We start from the raw sequence: 19,553 nt of genomic DNA on the forward strand, positions 1-19,553 counted from the left end.
TACTTCATCTACTCAAATTACCATTTTACAAAAATTGCTTTATAAAATTTAAAAATCCCTTCTCGTTTACATAGGCAGGTCCATGCATGAAGCCAACAAAGGGCATGGCCACCGGTGACATCATTTTTACCTGTCTGAGACAAGAACACACTGGCCACCATCACAGCAGATTTAACAAAGGTGTACAGCTGGTGTAGTGCAGCTTTGGGAATCATCAGGTAAAATGTGTAGCCTAATTACAAACCATAATTGTCATCAATATTCATATTCCTATTAGCAGATTCCAAGACACCATATTTTCCCTGTCCTGTTGCTGGGCGAAACTGAGCATCCAGCCAGATGGACAATGGACCTTCTAACCACCATTGAAGAATTCTACAATAGATTTATATGATTTCGTGCTTTTTTACATAAAAACAGTGCGCTTCAATGAGATTCTCTCTAACGCTCAGAGATCTATCGGAATTTTGAACACACCACTGGTCAAGGAAACCGTCGCTCCCATTGGGTTGGTCCTCCATCCTTCTCTGGCATTCTCACAACGACACAATCTTTCGAATAACCCAAATGGCTGACCGTTACAACTATAAAGACATTCTTGTTCTGTGCGTAAAATCAAACAGTGTGATTTGCTGCGTGAGAATGTCCGAGCATAAATTATTTAGCGCTTTAATCTTGTCTTTGTGCGCCTCCATCATTGCCAGTGACAACAGCTGCTCTGTAGAGTAATCACAGCGCAGTAACTCTACACTACTACTGCATAAAGCAGCCAGGGGGAATAAGGAATTTAAGCATTATTTTAAGCTCATCAATATCAAAAATGGTTGCAAATTGCTTGCAGATGTTTTCTGTGGTGTCCCTTCCTTTTAATGTGGGTTAATTAATGATGTGCATTTTGGACGAAGCCCCAAATTTCCCAGTTCGACATTTAACCTACATTTCCACGGCGCTGATCCAGGCACATCAGCAGCAGCAGCCGCCGCCGGCGCGAAGTCATGATTTACGCACAGCAAAACCCAGCAGCGGCTGCACTACTGACCGACATTCTCATTTTGTGATGCTGTTCTGTCATGTCACCTCGTGTTTGAAGGCTACTGAGTCTTAACTATCAGCTGATTTAATATGCATGTGAAAAAACATATCTTACCATGTGCAAACAGCGGTGTCAAGAAGACAAGCAGAAGGACAGAGAGCATCGGCACGCTCCAGCATCTCAAACACGACCTCTTCTCTTTTTGGTTCATGCTTGCGTGTAACTAAGAAATCTAGCAGAAGAAGAATTCTATAACCCTTTGGAAACAAAAAGTGTTCAAGTCGAGAAGTAAATCCTAGATATGGTTTGTCCAATCTGTTATAGCGTATCTCCTCTGCGCGTCTCCATGTCCACTTCTTTTGTGAGGCGTCTTCACTGGTTGTATGTGTTTACTTCTATTTTTTTCTATGCGATGGAATTTGTCCCTTTATGGTCCCATTGCCACAGACAAAATACAAGTCGGTGATCTTGCTGAGAAGCGTGAGGACGGACGGACGGCGCTGCGCGGACACGGCCGAATCAATCGGGTTGTGAAACCAAACCGACGCGCGTCCACTTGGAGAGATGCGATTCTACGCGTTCTCACAGTATGAGAGGGAAAATGATTTCGGCTCCCACCGTCTCCCCACCCCCTCTTCTCCCCAACCCCTCCCCAAGTTCTTACTCCTTTCAATAATGTTCAACTACTGACAGACACAAAAACAGGCCTCCATTGTACACGCGCGATTTTGCTTTGCTCATCCGACGGGTTTTATCTTGGACAGTTGGAACCGATGTGAATTTTGCTGCTTGTCTTTCATATTCATGGCTTATTCAAAGCTTAGTCTTTTATATTCAAATATTAGCATATAGGTTAAAAAAAAAAACATTTGATGGCAAATTTGGATAATTTTGTAAATCACAAAATTAATTATTATTGTGTAATTTAGTAAATGTACAATAATATACCAAATATACAATAATAGTATAAATAATATAATTTTTGTGAAAATATAAAAGGTTTATAAAAATATATACTATATATTTTTATACTTTTTTATACAAATTGTGGATTTTGCTGCTTGTGTATTAGCATATATGTTGGATATGAAATATGAAAATAGATATTTTGCAATATAGTGTAATGTCACATTGTAATAATAACAGTATTTTTTGTTTTATACAAATGTTTGGATATGAAAGACTAAGCCACAGACAGACAGACAGACAGATACGCACAGGGACATGCAGATTTGAATAATTAATTTAAATCAATTAAAAGTACATAAAAGGCCAGATGAGATGCATATATTATGTAGGGCTGTGATATGGTCCAGATTGTTTACGGGTTGATGGTTGAAGGCGAGGAGAATGGGACAATAAAGCAGAGGAGGGGCGGGAGGCATGAGATACACTCCTCCGGCTGTGGTGATGAATGCATGAGGGCTGGAGGTGTCGGTGGGGGTCGGCAGCATTCTTCCACACAGTACCATTGAGAAAGACAAGAGACCAGCAACAGGCGGTTCACCAGTGCCTAGGGTTTGAGGTCTATGTGTGTTAATAGCGCTCACTTTGTCCAAGGTCGAAATTTCTTTCTTCTGGTTGGAAAAATAACTAATGCTATCAGCAAAAAAGAACACAAAATGCATTGTTTCATCAAGAAGTGATAAATCGCCAGACTGTCCTTCAGTAACATAATGGAACAAATGAAACGTAATGCCATGACTTTACACTGAAAGTTTCCTCCAAACCTATTCAGCTATCACAAGTGAGATAAAAACAAAACGATCTGCAAAAAAAGAAAACCCTTCAAACTGAAGATTCAATGCGTGCATGAAAAAATGCTCTTCTGTATGTTTCTTGCCATTGTAATGAAACATGTGCTCGAACATGGACATGAAAGCAATGCATTTCAGCATGCAACAATGCCTCATTGCAATTTTTTGGTCGGTAACATCCGTTTTTTTCAAGACATTCTTTAAAATCAACAAAGTTTCACCGGGTGGCTTTTCTTTTTTTTCTCTCTTTGCACTTCCTGAACCTACAGGGGTCATATACTATATTACTGCAAACATATTTCAAACAGGATATATGATTATTCACTGAACAAAAAAATTATATACAGCAAAAATAAATGCAAATATACAAAACACTGTGCGTTATATAATAAATTATTTTTAATCTTAACTGATCACAGTCAATTAAAAAGTCTCAAAGATTTGATATTTTCCCACCACAGACTCATTAACCCTGTCCTTACGCCTCCTTTCCCCCCCCTACTGGTTCCCACACTGCTCTCTGAGTGCAAGATTTGGGCTTAGAGCCAACAGGCTCAGCTTCAAAGGGACTGTGGAAGCGAAGAGCTAGTGTACTGCGGCCTCCGATAGCCCTTGTACAATAATACAAATATACAAGCGTATACTTATAGGTGCTGGGAGAGAAACAGTTTGACAGCACCAGTCAAAGGTTTGGATGCACTTGACTGAATTTATGCTTTAGATCTTAAAATACTTTTGATTTAAAAGATTTATGCTTAAGGGGACCGTTGATTCAAAAATGAAAATTCTTCATCATCATTTACTTACTCATATCGTTCCAGACCCATATGGCTTTCTTCTGTGGAACAAAAAAGGAGAAATAGTAGATATTGATAGATATATCACTTTCAAGCTTTAATAAACTATAGGAGTATACTTTTTCTCTTTTGTAAATAGCACTACACTTCTGAAGTAAAATATATAAATAAAAACATTTTAGATTATGTAAAACATATACATACATGCATGCACATGGATATGTTAATAGCAAGGTCAGATTTTAAATGTAATACATTTTATATTTATTATAAAAAAAAAAATTATATAAAAAAGTTAAAATAAGCAGCTCGGTAAGATTTGTAATTGTTTTTGAAAGACGTCTCTTGTACTCATCAAGGCTGCATTTATTTGATTAAATACAGTAAAACCAGTAATACTGTGAATATTATAATATTGTTTTCCATTTAAATATATTTTAAAATGTAATTTATTGCTGTGATGGCAACCCATGATCCTTAAAAAATAATATTTTAATATTAATTACTATTAAATGTATATTTGCGTGGAAATATGTATATATTTTTCAGGCTTTGAGAACTATAAAGTTCAAAAGAAAAGCATTTATTTAAAATAGAAATCATTTGTAACATTATAAATGCCTTTCCGTTCTCTTTTGATAAGTTTAATACATTCTTAAAAGTATTAGTTACTTTCCAGAAAAAAAAAGCATAAACAGCATCTGTTTTCCCGCTGAACATATACAGTTTATCAGGTTATGAATGAATGTTGAAGAGACTCCTGAGAAATTACTATTATTAATAACTTAAAAATAGAGTCACAGTGGGACTGCCTATTACAAATGAATAATAGTGATTATACATCCGTGTGAAAGGTTAAGGGCAGTGCACTGATGAAGCTGAACACGCGTGAGATGTTCCTGTTAAACCTGTACTGTTCAATTTTAATGTATAGGTGTAAATGTTTCATTTATGATTACATCCTGAATGCTGCAAACAGCCTATTTGTAACTGATGATCCTTTATTGATTGGGCAAAGTGTAAAAGCAGTGAAGAACAAGGCTCCTTGATGAGCACCGCTGGCATTCCTTTTTTTCTTTCAAAGCTAAAACACCCCACTGGGAAAACAAACAACCATACAACAAGACACAAATATATCAGGTGGTTCACTTTGTCCTTGGACTTGCTGAAAGCTCTAACCACTACACAAACAAGCAGATGTCCTCAAAAAATTTTTTTTGCTTAACCCATAATGCATTTTTAACCCCAGGTTAAGGCTACATTTAACCCTAAGTTATGAAGCCCTGCTCTATTATTGTGGTACCAAAGGTATACTTTGAAATAATGTACTACTATGTGTATAAACCTACAAAAATAATAACACAATAACAACATGCGTAGACAACAAAAAATATTTAGGTTAAAGATCTATCATAATCCTCTTATCTCTTTCGCATGAGAGTGTTGTTTTGACAGACATAGCTCCAATTGGTTTAATTCTAAAGGAACAAGACATTTTATCATAAAAATAACAGAAAGCATCGCCCCAAGTATAATAATGTGCCCAGAACTGAGGCATACAAAATACTGTTCACTTAAAAAAATAATAATGTTTTAAAGAACGAACACTGCAAGAAAACATTACTACTACTTTCCTGAAAATCATAATTTCAAGCTTCCTAAAAAAAAAAAAGTTACAATGCCAATCAATCAATAACTTCAAATCTGTGTAGGTATTGCCAATAACAAAACCTTAGCAAATTAATAACAACACTTTGGTTACCACTTAGCAATGGCCTGGGAACCACCCATATACACAATCACATTTTGTATTATAAATAGTGCGAGTATAGTGTTCGCACTGAAAATTCCAAAAAGAAAAAGTGCACATTATATACCTGGATGATGCATTTAAATAACTGAAAAATTGAAGTGTGTATGTTAGACACTTCGTGGACTCTGTCGCAGGTTTAATTACGTAGCGAAGGGGGACATTTCTGTCACGTGGTGTTTACAGAAATTCTATGCAGTGTGTGGATGGAATTGGAACACTAGTTGTTAATGACATTTAAAGTGTATCAGAGTTGTGATGCAAGAAATCAGAGGGAACGAGGTATGTCTTGACGCATTAATGTTGCCAGATCTTTCTATAAAACAAGCAAACAAGAATAAGCCTACAAGAAATTTAACTCCAAACGTGTTACCTTGGAAATAATAAAATACTGTATCCTGCACCTGTCCACGTTATTAACTTTATAAACTGGATCGCTATATGAGCTGAGCTCAAAAAACAAGCCCAAACACATATTTAATAAGCATCACTTATAATAAGTGGACATGGCCTCCAGGAGTGCACTCTGCAAACAGTGTTGCCAAGCCCTCCGTTTACCCGCGTAATCGGGCTACTTTTATGCTGCTGCCGCAGGTTGTGTTTTTAGTCCGTGGGATAAAACGAAACCCCGTCTGCTTGAAATGTGATTTTAAAGGGATACTCCACACCGAAATGCAAATTGAGTCATTAATCACTTACCCCCATGTCGTTCCAAACCTGTAAAAGCTTTGTTTGTCCTAAAAGTTAAGATATTTTGGATGAAAACTGGGAGGCTTAGGACTGTCCCATTGACTGCCAAGTACATTACAGTGTCAAGGTACAGAAAAGTATAAAAAACATCGTCAAAATAGTCCATCTGCCATCAGTGGTTCAATCTGAATTTTATGAAGCGATGAGAATACATTTTATAAGCAAAGAAAATATACTTATGGCAGATGGACTATTTTGACGATTACTTTTCTGTGCCTTGACTGTGTAATTTACTTCAATGGGACAGTCACAAGCCTCCCGGTTTTCATCCAAAATATCTTAAATTGTGTTCCGAGGACGAACGAAGCTTTTACGGGTTTGGAACGACATGGGGGTAAGTGATTAATGACAAAATTTGTATTTTGGGGTGGAGTATCCCTTTACCTGAGGTGGAACAACTGGAAGGAGGTTATGGACCCCCAGAACATGGAGAAATTCTGATACCTATTTTCTGCCGGAAACCAGTTAAGTACCAATTGACCCTTTGCAAAGACCCGCCCCCCCCCCCCCCCCCCTTCATTACTGTTGCAATTTCGACAAGCCATGCCGCTCTCACACCACACATCATGTTCTCACACAGTGAAAAATACATTGCGGAGCAGAGGACACTGACAACATGCTGACAAACAGAGCAGGTTACTTTTGGTAAGAAACAAAGTCTACTCTTTAAAATTGTCATTTAAGAATTTCAAACAATAAATACCGTTTTGTGGCTCTTTAATGGGCCGTGACAGATCGCTGTAGCGCCTCAGTTCAAGCGACACATGAACCGATCATCTCTTCCTCTTTACTAGTTCTGGCGTGATATAAACATGAATGAACATCAGAAGTTATCTTGTTTCAATCATGGAATGACGTTAATAAACACCATTTTTCAAGTTCAAGTCCACCAGCGTTAATCTACTCTCCTGTCTGGTTTGTTTGTCGGACCAAAATGGCAGATTCTGCTTTATGATTGGTCCGATCGCCTGTCAATCAAACTTCCTGCAATAGGTCAGTTGGGCTGGTTTTGTTACACAGACGTGGCAACCCTGTACAAACATAAAATACGGTGGTTTAGTTATCAAAACTAAATCAAATGCAGTTGTCTCTTTCTCTCTCTTGTTTCGGAAACAAGTAATTATTACCTTCAGTAAAACTGACATATGCATTAAGTATGAATACAAACCACTTCTATTTTGTTTCTAGGTTTTGCTAAACAACATTTTCACCTTCCAAAGCAACATTAATCTTTGTACAGGCGTCTTGTTATCGTTGCCAAGTGAAATCTCTTTCCTGATGTCTTTCTCTCTGATTTACGTTCGCATATAAACTCACACACCACTAAAATGCAGTATATGCGCAAATATATTATAATCCAGTTCCTCTGCCCATGTGGCCAGAGTTAAGCCCCTCCTACTTTTTCTCCTACACCTATTTCAGCGCTTTGATTTGCCTTTATTCAAGTTCCATTAGCACACTGCTGCTATTCCTGGCTCTGGACAGGCTGGAGCTTGGATCATACAGGCTTATGTGCTGCCAACCAGAGCAGAACTAAACTGTTTGTGCAGCCCCCCTCCCCAGCATTAGTGGCGGCCCAACCCCCCGTCTGTGCTCGCTCAATGCTCTCTCTCCACTCTACTCCATTGCTATACAGCGGACATGCTGTGGTTTTTTTCACTTGCACACTCATGTTGACATATTAATGCCATATTAACAGATTACAGGAACATGATCGCTGGTTCCATGTATTTATTGTCGAGCATGAATCACAGCAGCGTGGATTAGCACGATGATCAATGATATCGCTTTGTTACATTTATGTACTGATACACTGAGAAGAAAAATGGCAACAGTATTAATATAGGATGTTCCTGTAGTTCAAATGGTCATGCATAGCGTTAGCAAAAGCAAGGTCAGAAATCCGGATTTCTGTAGTTTAAAAAAAAGAAGTCTCTTATGCTCATCAAGGCTGCATTTATTGGATTAAATTTGTGAAAGACTATTACAATTAAAATAATTGTTTTCTATACTTTAAAATGTACTTATTCCTGTGATTGTAGAGCTGAATATTCAGCAGCCATTCAGAAACCATTGTAGAAATAACTTGAAAAAATATTTCTTATTATTATCAATGCTGAAAACAGTTGTACTGCTTCATATTTTGTGTAAAAAACGGTGATACATATTTTCAGCTTTCATTGATTAATAGAAAGTTTAAATGGACAGTATTTGATTTATTTATTTGATGTCACTTTGATTCATTTATTGTATCCTCGCTAAATAAAATATAAATTTATTTCTTTAAAAAAACATTAACACCAAGATTGTGTGTATATGACTATTTATACATACATATTTTAAATATATTAATTATATATAATATAAAAAATATTATATATAAACAAGATATATTTTTCCTTTTTTCATGCATTGCTAAAGCATTTTGTTTTTAAAAATCTGATTTTGGGAAATGCATATTTGGATTAGTGTATACAGCCATCCAAACGCATTAGCTAATTGATTAACTTTTTTCCCCTTATATGTTGATCTATAAGAAATTTGCTGTGTATTTATTTAAAAAAGTGAATGGTTTTAAATGCAGTATATGCACAAACTTTTTAAATATTATAATGCGACTTATGTGGAGTAGTTCAGCATCACAGTGCAATGTCATAGACACGAAAAGAGGTAACATTTTCCATATTGCCATCCTCTCGTTCCATACTGACAGCTACTCTTGACTGTTGTGGAAGAAAGCCTCTTGGCTTCATGCTGACACTTTAGACATTACTATGGCAACCAATGTAGATATATCAGATATTGACTACACAGAACAAATGTATTCAAATTCATCAACCGCAAAATGACATGCAGACTTTCATATCTGCAAACCAAATCAAAGCTGGGCTCAATGTGAACAAAGCGATTACAAAAAAGCATCAGCAAAATGCGTAAATAAAACATAAATGACACAAATTGGACATTTTGTGAAGGTATAACACTTCAGTTAAAAAAAAACAACTCCTTCTGGGAATTGTTTAAAGAGAACAAAAGATGACAGACCAGCAATGACAACATATGGTTCATATGAATCATAACAACCTATCAGAGACCTGTCAGATCCAGATGTCAGACTAGACTGCAATGGGAACGGGCTGATGCAGGCAGGCCGAGTGTGCTTGAGCTGTGGCATCAAACCAAAGATGCTGGCAGGAGAGGTGACAACCTGAATGGATATCAAATATAAGAGAGACAGCGAAAGAAAGAGACAGTTATGATGCTCCTACCACAGACTTTAGAACAAATAAAGACACTTGAGTAGGAATAGAACACGGTACACACTGCAAGCTAATTGTGGCACATGGTACACAGACCATTTACTGGATAGACACTTGGCAGAACATTGGAAAGTGGAATCTCAATATTGGACTGAAGGAATATTGCAGCCTAATTTCAACAGTGCTAGTATTAAGCAGTGCTGCATCTGTTACCAGTTGGCAAAATGTTGAGGAATACGGGAAGTAAATTGTTGCAAAACGCCAATGGAATATGTACATTAAACCAAAAAATACACAGTTGTCTCTCCATATACAAATACCACGAAACAAATTAAACAGATCTTTTCGTCCTGCACGGTGCAGTCCGGTTGCCAGCAGTGGCCCACGCAGCTTAATAGACGCCTATATTAACTGTTACCAAGTCACAAAATGAGTGAGAGTACAATGAACTCCATTGTTATGTAACGCACTAAAGCTTCTAATGAAGGGCTCTGATAATTGGAAACAAAAGGAACGAAGGTACTGAGACAATCAAAGCACAATGGCATGTTTGTCATTTTTTTTTATTTGGCTAAAGGGCATGCAAGAGATAATAGTCAGAAAATGAGGATGGTCAAATAAGTTCACTTCACATGTGTTCATTAATGTTTTGGTCTGCTCTGAAAATAGCGTCTAGCTTTCTTTCCAATTAGAAAAGAAATAAATCTGTAATAAAACTTCGCTAACTGCACTTCCATACTCCATTAGGAAGCAAATGTAAATCAAAATGGCAGCTTGGAGCTTTAAGCATGTTTCCCAGTGTTCACATTGTTGTAATAATGAGCTATTTAGATATATTATAAAATGGCATTAGTCAGATGAGAAGTGCACAAACCTTAAATTCTTGCTTATTCATATTACTTTTTACTGGGACAAATCCTTGAGACTCCTCCATCAGATTAAAGTGCATTAAGTGTACTTTTGTTGTAATCTACTGCCTTCCTGCCGTGTCTTAATCATGCAGAATCTGATAGAAAATGTGTCTATAGACCTCAACTCACATGTTCTCTCAGGTCTGCTGGTTTGCCAGTGTTTATCTAGGTAAATACTCATTAAATCGTTGTTTACTAGGGCTGGCACACATTTTCGTGTGTTTTGGATATATATCAGGTACAGTATATGGCATTTTTTCTCAAGGAAAAAAAAATCTATCAGTTAATGCTGTGGTACTACATGACTATAACATTGAAGGTTCAAATGACCTATGTATACAAACATCTAAAATCTATTGGATTTTTATAATAATAAAGTTAAAATACTAACTTAATTACATAACTATATTTCAACTCTGATTCCCTTTTTGAAATATAAACTGGCTTTCATACAAGCTTGAAGAATTTATTCAAACATAAATGATGAATGTTATATGGTGCATATATTTAGCATATGGTCACAGTTTATGGTCACATGTTTTTTTTCTGAGTAAATGTGATGTTACATTGTTTACAAGCTGTTATATTGACGTCTTTCTGCAGTTGAAACACTGATTAATAGATTACATGAGAGACAGGATGACAGGATTTTGGTAAATTGTCATTTCTTTTAACATAGCCTACCTTCAGATGTTCATTCATGTTTATTTTGTGCTGTAAATGGTTTTATCTTGAACTGAGGCACTACTGATCTGTCACTTCACCTTACACAGCACCAAAACGGTACTTATTGTTTGAATATTGTAATAACACCGGCAGGATTTGAAATCTGAGACTTTAGAAGTAACAAATCACAAAGCTTACTGCGACTTAATGGATTTTTACCTAGCCCTATTGTTTACTGTTGCATTTGCATCTCACACGTGACTCTGCATTCTAAAAACTCCGTATTTAAGTTAAAATGCGTTCAACCTTTAAAAATCAAGTTATCTATAAACTGGCCCTTACATTTACATTTTTAGACTGCATCGATGGAAAACATTTTTATCAGTTTCATCATGCATTCCCCGTGAATCAAATCCATGATCTTGGCACCATATCATACTGCTCTAAAACATAGCGTTAACAAGTTTTGTAGATGTAAAGTGCATAGTTTAGTTTTTAGTGGTAACTGACAGCATTTCATAGATGCTGTATTGAACCCAGAAAATTTATTTAAGAACACAGAAATGGTTATAAGCTAAAAGGCAGCCTTATCTGGATGGAATTCATACAATACAATTAGACCTATGGCAGACCCAGAACTAAACTTATTTCCTCAGCTTAACAAACTGGTTTCAATATTTGAATAACTTGCAGCAGTAATAAATAATGCAGTGACTTAATTATTCCTGTTCTCTCAAAGCACACGATCAAGTGTATTTCTTTCTCTCAACACTGCAAGTACAAGGCAAGGACCTATATGATAACTTTCAATTGATCAGTTATAATTGGGAAAATGCAGACACCAACCTCTTCATGCAGAGAACGGACCAAGGGAGTGGCATGGGATAGGATGGAGAACTTGAATGTCTTTCCTTTCTCTTTACACCTTGCCTCCACATCAGTAAACCGCTGGCCTATTTTCACAGCTTTCATTTTTAATGAGTTCCTCCAACACCAGTTCACCTGAGCTCACCAGTCAACAACCTGTCACATCCACAAGAACCCCATTTAAAAGGAACACAGAGTAATTGTAAAAGAAATCTAAAGAGCAGATCCAGATACGCCAACAGCTGGTTCCTGGCTCCAGGTTCTTATTAAATTTATGCGATGACTCTTGGAGACGCCATCAGAAAATCACGTGTATCTGGATGGGAATACAGTGCATTTTATTAAGGAGTAAGTCTGACCTTTAGTGCTCCAGATGTGTGGAGTAATTAAAGTCAGTCCATCACTTTGTTTTCCTGCCATTCCTACATGCAAGAGTCTTGAGAAATAACCAAAAACAGATTTATACCAGCATGCAACTGATAGCAGTAGGGTAACTGAAGAGAATAAGGTCATAAGAAACATGGTGAACTAATAGGCCTCACTAAAAAGAAAGACATCACACTCACCTTTACACATAAACACTGCGGCATGGCCTCAATCTCCCACTGGGAAGCGTGGCATTGGATCTAATTTCCTCTCTTCAGGCAGGCTATAGGACACACCTGTGCTTCTCACAGGTCCAGCACACAACTTCAGGGCAAAGGAACCTCTCCAGGAAAACATTGCAATGTCCCCGAATCTTCTTTAGCTCAGAGGGTGTCATATTCCAGCTCTCACCCATCAGAAATGAAAGAATTTAGTTTTTTTCTGGGAGGAGTTTGACGTGTTTGCAGCGCATGACTCAGGCAGTTGGGAAACTAAATAACACTGAGTCATAAACAAAAACAGACCATCAGAAGCTTATCAATGTCTGGTGTTTTAAACCAATGTTTTAAACACTAATACTGAGGATCTATGGTTATAATTACTCTATTTGGCTGTGTGATTCAAGCAACTGAGATGGAATCACACTGGAAGGAAAGAATCCTATGAGACTTATCTATTGTAAAAAAGGTGATAATAGAGTGTTGCGGGAAAAAGTCCTAAAACCCTGATATGGGAGAGCATTTTTGAACTTCTAGATCAAAAGTCAATGATGTTTTAATGGGTTTTTGCTTAAATGCCTGAAATAAGGTCTGTAGTTCACAGAAGCTTAAGATATTTTCACGTTTTGTTCTGCAACATAAAATAGATCTGACATCCCTTTATAATTTAAGTGTTTACTTGTTTAAAAAAAAACCAAGTGGCTAAATGGGATCACAGAGGTTATCCAGGACATTTAAACATCATCATGCAAAAAAGAAAACTCACCTACTCACTAGTCTACTTTCAAAGCCTTGTTGTGTTCATACTCGCTCTCTTGCAATGTATTCTAATTCAAACTGTCCAAATGGTACATTTTAAATAAATATTAAAAGAGTTGTCTGAAGCTTACTGGTGGTGACATTGAATTCATGATTTTAACACATGGATGTGTCCAGGAAAAATAATTAGACCACATCATGTGACCACCACGTTAAAATTGCATGGCCAGTTATGTCATCATTCACCCAAATTTGTTTAACAAATTTCCCAATGACTGTCAACTTGAGTTCCACTCAGAAACACCATAGGTGCTCCAGAGCTAACAGTTGCAGCAGAGGGGCTAAAAGCTGATCTCATGTTTAGGAAGACAAATAAGAGACAGCAAAACAAACACATAATTGAGTACACCTTAATGCAAGCAATTATTAGTTCCCCGAGTTCTCTACTAGATATAATGGTGGTTGGTGTAAAGGTTGCAATGGCTGCTAACTGTAAGATCTAACCATAAGACAATACAATTGCCCCCTTGAAAATAAAAGTAAACAAATCTCACTACTTGGTCATATGTAAAGTACATAAGTGATTCCAGAATGCTGCAATGAATTTCGAAGAATTAGAATGTTCATAAATCCCAACGTTCTACAAATCTCAGTTATTTTATTCAGTATTTAGGCTTATTTGATAATACTTTCAGCTACAAAAGCATACTACTCTGTTCTGTTTTAATGCATACATGTAATGAAATACAATGAAATACACACGTTTACCAATTTTCTCTCAAATAAAAAAAAAAATAATATTCATGTGGTGCTCTAATTTTATGTACACCTTATGCCATTTACTTTACTAAAACATTTATACAATAACCATGATCAGGATTCCAAATCCACAGTCTATCTTTGTGGCAAGACATTACCTTTGCACAAGTGGGATGCCAAATGCCCATGGCGCAAGCACAGAGAGGGCCTAATTGAGAGCTTGTTGACAGGCTGGTGGCATGATCCCAGTTTTGCTCCTTTCAAACTGAAAGTCTAAACATCTCTGCTTGATTCTCTGATTCAGCGAATAAACCCGCTCAAGTCTGTCAGAATGGAGCTTGAATACAGACTCGAATGAACTCGATGACCCTCAAGCTGCATATTTTAGATCACACACAGGGAACCCAACACGACGAATGCCGATTTGGGGGTAATTCATTTTGCCTTACAAACACAGTCGTGGCTCTTTGTGACTGGAGAGGACGGCTACCGTCTCAGACAGTAATGCAGTCTCCTTCGTTAAATTCACTGGAGCCCTTCCTTTAACATTCAATCTTTAAAGCACAAAACAGCCCCTCCTCTCTGACTACTCTTCATGCAGAACCATGAGACCTGTTACCATGGAAACGTCCTCAGAGATAGTGCGGCTGCACAAACATGAAATGCTTAAATGCCTCCGTCAAGCATGTATCGAACTGAAACGATGGTGCTTATACAAGGGAAGTATCCTTTATATTCGATCGAGAACACACAGGCGCCAACTGTTTCTGGCAGCCCAAGAGCTCGAGCCATCTGCACATCACACACAGGCTGTCAATGTTTGTTGTTTTAATTCAAAGTCTTTACAATCGGGGTTTTTGCAGTTCCACGGGGAGTAACGCAAAGCAATCAATTTCAAATACAGAAGACATTCAAGAACAAACCGAACATTTTGCCTTCTGTACTAGCTGTAATTGTAAACCAGGCAGATTTTATTAAAATCTGGAGATGCACTTGGCATTTATCAAGTGCATTCAAGGTATACAACAGGGAATCAACCCTATAACCATATAACGAATATGCGACTAGCCAAATATGGGCTTTGCCCAGCTGTCCTTGTTTATCCCATGCAGCCGCGCGCCTGTGGCACAGAGCAGAGCACCATCTTTTTTTATTCACACATCTCTGGATCTGCCACCATGGTTACGAAGGTGAAGGATGATGACTGACGGAACAACACACAAGCAAGGAGGAGGTGAGGGACAGAGATGGAGAGAGAGAGAGAGAGAGAGAGAGAGAGAGAGATAGAGAGAGAGAGAAAAGAAGCAGGGCGGAAAAATGGAGTCATAGTGGAAGAGGAAACCTGCTAAAAAAACGGAGGAGAAAAAAATGGGTTGAAAAGAGGGAGATGATGAGTGAGAAATGATGTGACAAGTTCGCCTGAGCGACCGCGGAGTGACCTCATCGTCTCATTGGCGATGACAGCTTCTGAAGCTGAAGGAAATAAGTGTTAATTATGAAACATCTGAACGAGTGGATAACCAATATGGGTAATAATATCTAGACAGCAGAAGGGTTGATATACAGAAATTGGACAAAATAATATTATCACCTGGAAAAAAGGGATAGATCAGCCAAAAATGAAAATTGTCACTAATTAGTCACCCTCATGTCGTTCCAAACCTGCAAGACCACTGGTATGTCTGGTGGAACACAAATTAAGATATTTTTAATGAATTCCGAAAGCTCTCTGACCCTTCATAGACGGGAAGGATACTACCACGATCAAGGTCCAGAAATCCTTAAAATATACTATGTGACATCAGTGGTTCAACCGTAACTTTACAAAGCTATGAGAATGCATTTTGTGCACAAAGAAAACAAAAATAACGACTTTATTCAACAATTCGCCTTCTCCACGTGACTCTGGCGCCATTTTGGAGATTACCACTGAACATAAACAACGTCTGCTGTTCTATGCCAGCAGCACCACGCGGAAATATTGTCTGTTCAGATCAAAGCGTAAACAACACAGACAACGTAGGCTTCGTAAAATTACGGTTGAACCACTGGTGTCACATGGATTATTTTAACGATGTCCTTGCTACATTTCAGGACCTTGATCGTGGTAGAATCCTTGTTGTCTATGCAGGGTCAGAGAGCTCTTGGAATTCATCACAAATATCACACTTAATTTGTGTTCTGAAGATGAATGAAGGTCTAACGGGTTTCGAACGACATGAGGGTGAGTAATTAATGACATAATTTTAATTTCTGGGTGAACTATGCCTTTAAGGGGTTTTACCAACTTTTGCCTTTAGTACAGCTTCCAAATACAACTTTTGACCCTTCGCTGTTGCTACACCTTACAAGCCATGCCACTCACACGCCACACATCATGTTCTCATGCAGTGAAAAATACATTGAGGCACAAAGAGGAAACTGACAATCCTCCAACAGACAAGACAGAGCACGTTACTTTAGGTATGAAACAAAGTATCAGCTTTCAAATTGTCATTTTTAAGAAATTCAAACCGTTAATAGTGTTCTGTGGCTCTTTAAGGTGTCGTGACAGATTGCTGTCGCCTCAGTTCAAGCGTCACATCAACCGATCATCTCTTCCTCTTTACTAGTTATAGCTTGAAAAGCATGAATGAACATAAGAAGGCATCTTGTTTCAACTGCAGAAAGACTTCAAAACTGTCCACAGTGGTTTGTTAATATTCAAGTGAGGTGATTTGTCTATGAAAGTTCATCCTGGTGCAGCTTTAATGATCATGACACTGTCTTTTTTGCATTTTAGTATTGTGTCTGTGATCAAAATTTGAGCAATTTGCTGCATTAGTTCAGTGTTTTTTGGAGATGATCTTTCCTGACAGTGCCTTTCGGTTCTTGCCCACTATTCTTAAAGTTATCAATATGTTGTTCTTAAAATACATAACAGCTGGGCTGTTAACATCACAACTACTCCTGCTAATAGGCTCACATTATTTGTCCTTGTCAGCAGTAAACAACAGCTGCTAAACACAACTTATTACAACCAAGAGAATACAGGCAAAGACAAGAATCACATTTGTATTTTCACTGTAGTCTACACAAATTATATTAACCCCTATAATAATGGTTTTCAAATTACTTTGTCCAACCCCTGTATATGTAATAATGTACAATTTAAACAAACATGACTTTTGACCCGATTCACTGCATGGATGAAAACTGCTGGTCCAATTTTGTACAGTTATTACAAAGAAATATTGTAATTTCAACAAAAAAATCATCTGAAATGATTAGCGTTTTCTTTTGAATTTACACTTCCTTTTTAAATTCCAGTTTGTAACAACCAGTTTACACAATTCAATCTACTCCTGGTGGAAAACTATAAGGATTTTGTTTTTATGAATTCCTATTGTATTTTTCTTTTCGTTTTGAAACGCAATGTGTAAATGAAAATGGTTGTGAACAGCATTTCACTTTTCAACTTCACTGATATTAAGGTTTACACTAAAATACTGAATTAAAACACTTACTATTCACAAAAATATTAAAACAAAATGGGCAATAGTTTGTATGTTTTTAAAGAAATTAACACCTTTATTTTCTAAGTACACATTATTAATCAAAAGCAACGTTAAAGAAGCTTAAAGGTGTTACCAAAAAAAACTTTCTATTGATAAATGAATACTGAAAGAAAATATCATGGTTTCCACAAAATTGTTAAGCAGCACAACTGTTTTCATCATTTATAATAATAAAAATGGTTTCTTGAGAATTCAAATATTACAATGATTTCTGAAGGATCATGCGACACTGAAGACTGGAGTAAGCTTTGAATAAAAGGAATAAATTACATCTTAAAATGTTAAAATAGAAAATAATACACTATATTGCCAAAAGTATTGGGTCACCCCCTTCTAATGAACATGTTTGACTACTTTAGTAATTTCTATGAGTACAAATCTTAATGTTTAAGCATATAATGATATTCTAGGGAATTGTGTTTTTTTAATTTTATAGCAACAGTTTGGACAGGACACTTTTCTATTCTAACATGACAGTGCCTCTGTGTATAAGGCAAGGTTCAAAAAGATATGATTGATTCAGTCAGTGTGGAAGAACTTGACTGGTCTGCAGAAAGCCAAGTCCTGATCCCAGCTGAACACCTCTGGTGTGACTTTAAATGCAGACCTTGAGCCAAAAACTCATCACCAAACACCAATGACTTATACATAAGGGTACTGTCATTTTAGACACGTCCAAACCTGTTGCAACAGAGATGGAAATACAATTTTTAAATACATGAATTATATTTCCATCTTTGTTGCCAGAGTTTTCTAAAGAAGGGGGTGTCCCAACACTTTTGTCCTTATAGTGTCAATACAAGTCTTTGGTGTTTGGTGATGAGTTTTTGGCTCAAGGTCTGCATTTAAAGTCACACCAGAGGTGTTCAGCTGGGATCAGGACTTGGCTTTCTGCAGACCAGTCAAGTTCTTCCACACTGACCGAATCAATCATGTCTTTTGGAACCGTGTCTTATACACAGAGGCACTGTCATGTTAGAATAGAAAAGGGTCCTGTCCAAACTGTTGCTATAAAATTAGAAGCACACAGTTCCGTAGAATACCATTGTTTGAAAACACCATTTCCAACCCTTTATTCTCATGCAGACACCCACAGCAGAATGAAAAATTACTGAGTTTTAAAGTGATGGAGCCAAACCTTGTCACAACAAATAGGGCCTTGTGCTCATCGATACAAAAGCATAAGGGCAGCAAGACCATAGTCTGTATTTGAGTGAAGGAGGTGTTTAATATCTCCCAAAATCACTGGGCGTTTAGGTATGCCTCAAGAATGATTTTATGGCCTGAGCCTCATCTGGTATCATTACACCAAACATAAATAACAGCTGTAAATGTTTCACATGGAGGCAGTGGGGTGCTCAAACACCAAAGTGACAATCTAATCTATATGAGTAAACAGCTTAAATCATCATCTTATTTTGAAGCTACATGAAGTCATATCTGAGAATGATCAGCCTCCCTTGAAAAGAAAGAGTCTCATTTAAAATGGGTTAACTAATAAATGGAAAACTATTCTTCATGCATGTAGTAATCGTTCAAAACTCAATGTCACAAATTCAAATAATCAATATTGCTGTTCTCAGCGCAAATGTCTCCATTGATCATTTAGTTTTGAATTGACTTTTTTCAGACTAAGCATAGTGTATTAAAACATCAGAAATGATCATAATCAGATTCTCCTACAGTCCAAACAGAAGCTGCTGTAAATTTCAGATAGAAGCATGTGACATCACTTTCTGCATTGTGCTAGTTTGCCAAGTATCAAACAGGCTAATTAATGAGCTATTACTTAATAGAATTTTTTAACACAACTATTAAAGCGTTTTTCCACTGTTTTTCAAAAGGTACAATACATTCAATGTTGCACATTACAGTTTTTCCCTCAGTTAAGAAATTTAGAAATCCCGAACTTCCCTTTCCTGTGGGGTAAAACTACTAATGCACAGCCTCTAGTGGATAATTATTTTAAAGTGCCAATATTCAGTGAAAAAAATCAACATTGTGAAAAACAACTAACCCCCATTGCTTATCGGGCACAGTCTA

General features: G+C 37.1%; 1 protein-coding gene across 3 annotated transcripts in view; it reads right to left on the minus strand.

Annotated features, from left to right (window-relative positions):
• Nucleotides 1-1,672, minus strand: part of cspg5a (chondroitin sulfate proteoglycan 5a) — a 30,346-nt gene extending 28,674 nt beyond the window's left edge. Inside the window, exon 1 of one of the 3 annotated variants that reach the window (XM_079444773.1) lies at nt 1,148-1,591. In XM_079444773.1, the coding sequence (XP_079300899.1) occupies nt 1,148-1,244 (97 nt within the window). In that variant the 5' untranslated portion in view covers nt 1,245-1,591. Of the gene's footprint in view, nt 1-1,147 lie in introns of all 3 variants that reach the window. The other 2 variants (XM_079444772.1, XM_079444774.1) reach the window with 2 other exon arrangements.
• Between the last annotated feature and the right edge of the window lie 17,881 nt (nt 1,673-19,553).

This window comes from Barbus barbus (assembly GCF_936440315.1).
Source record: "Barbus barbus genome assembly, chromosome: 21".
NCBI lineage: Eukaryota > Metazoa > Chordata > Actinopteri > Cypriniformes > Cyprinidae > Barbus > Barbus barbus.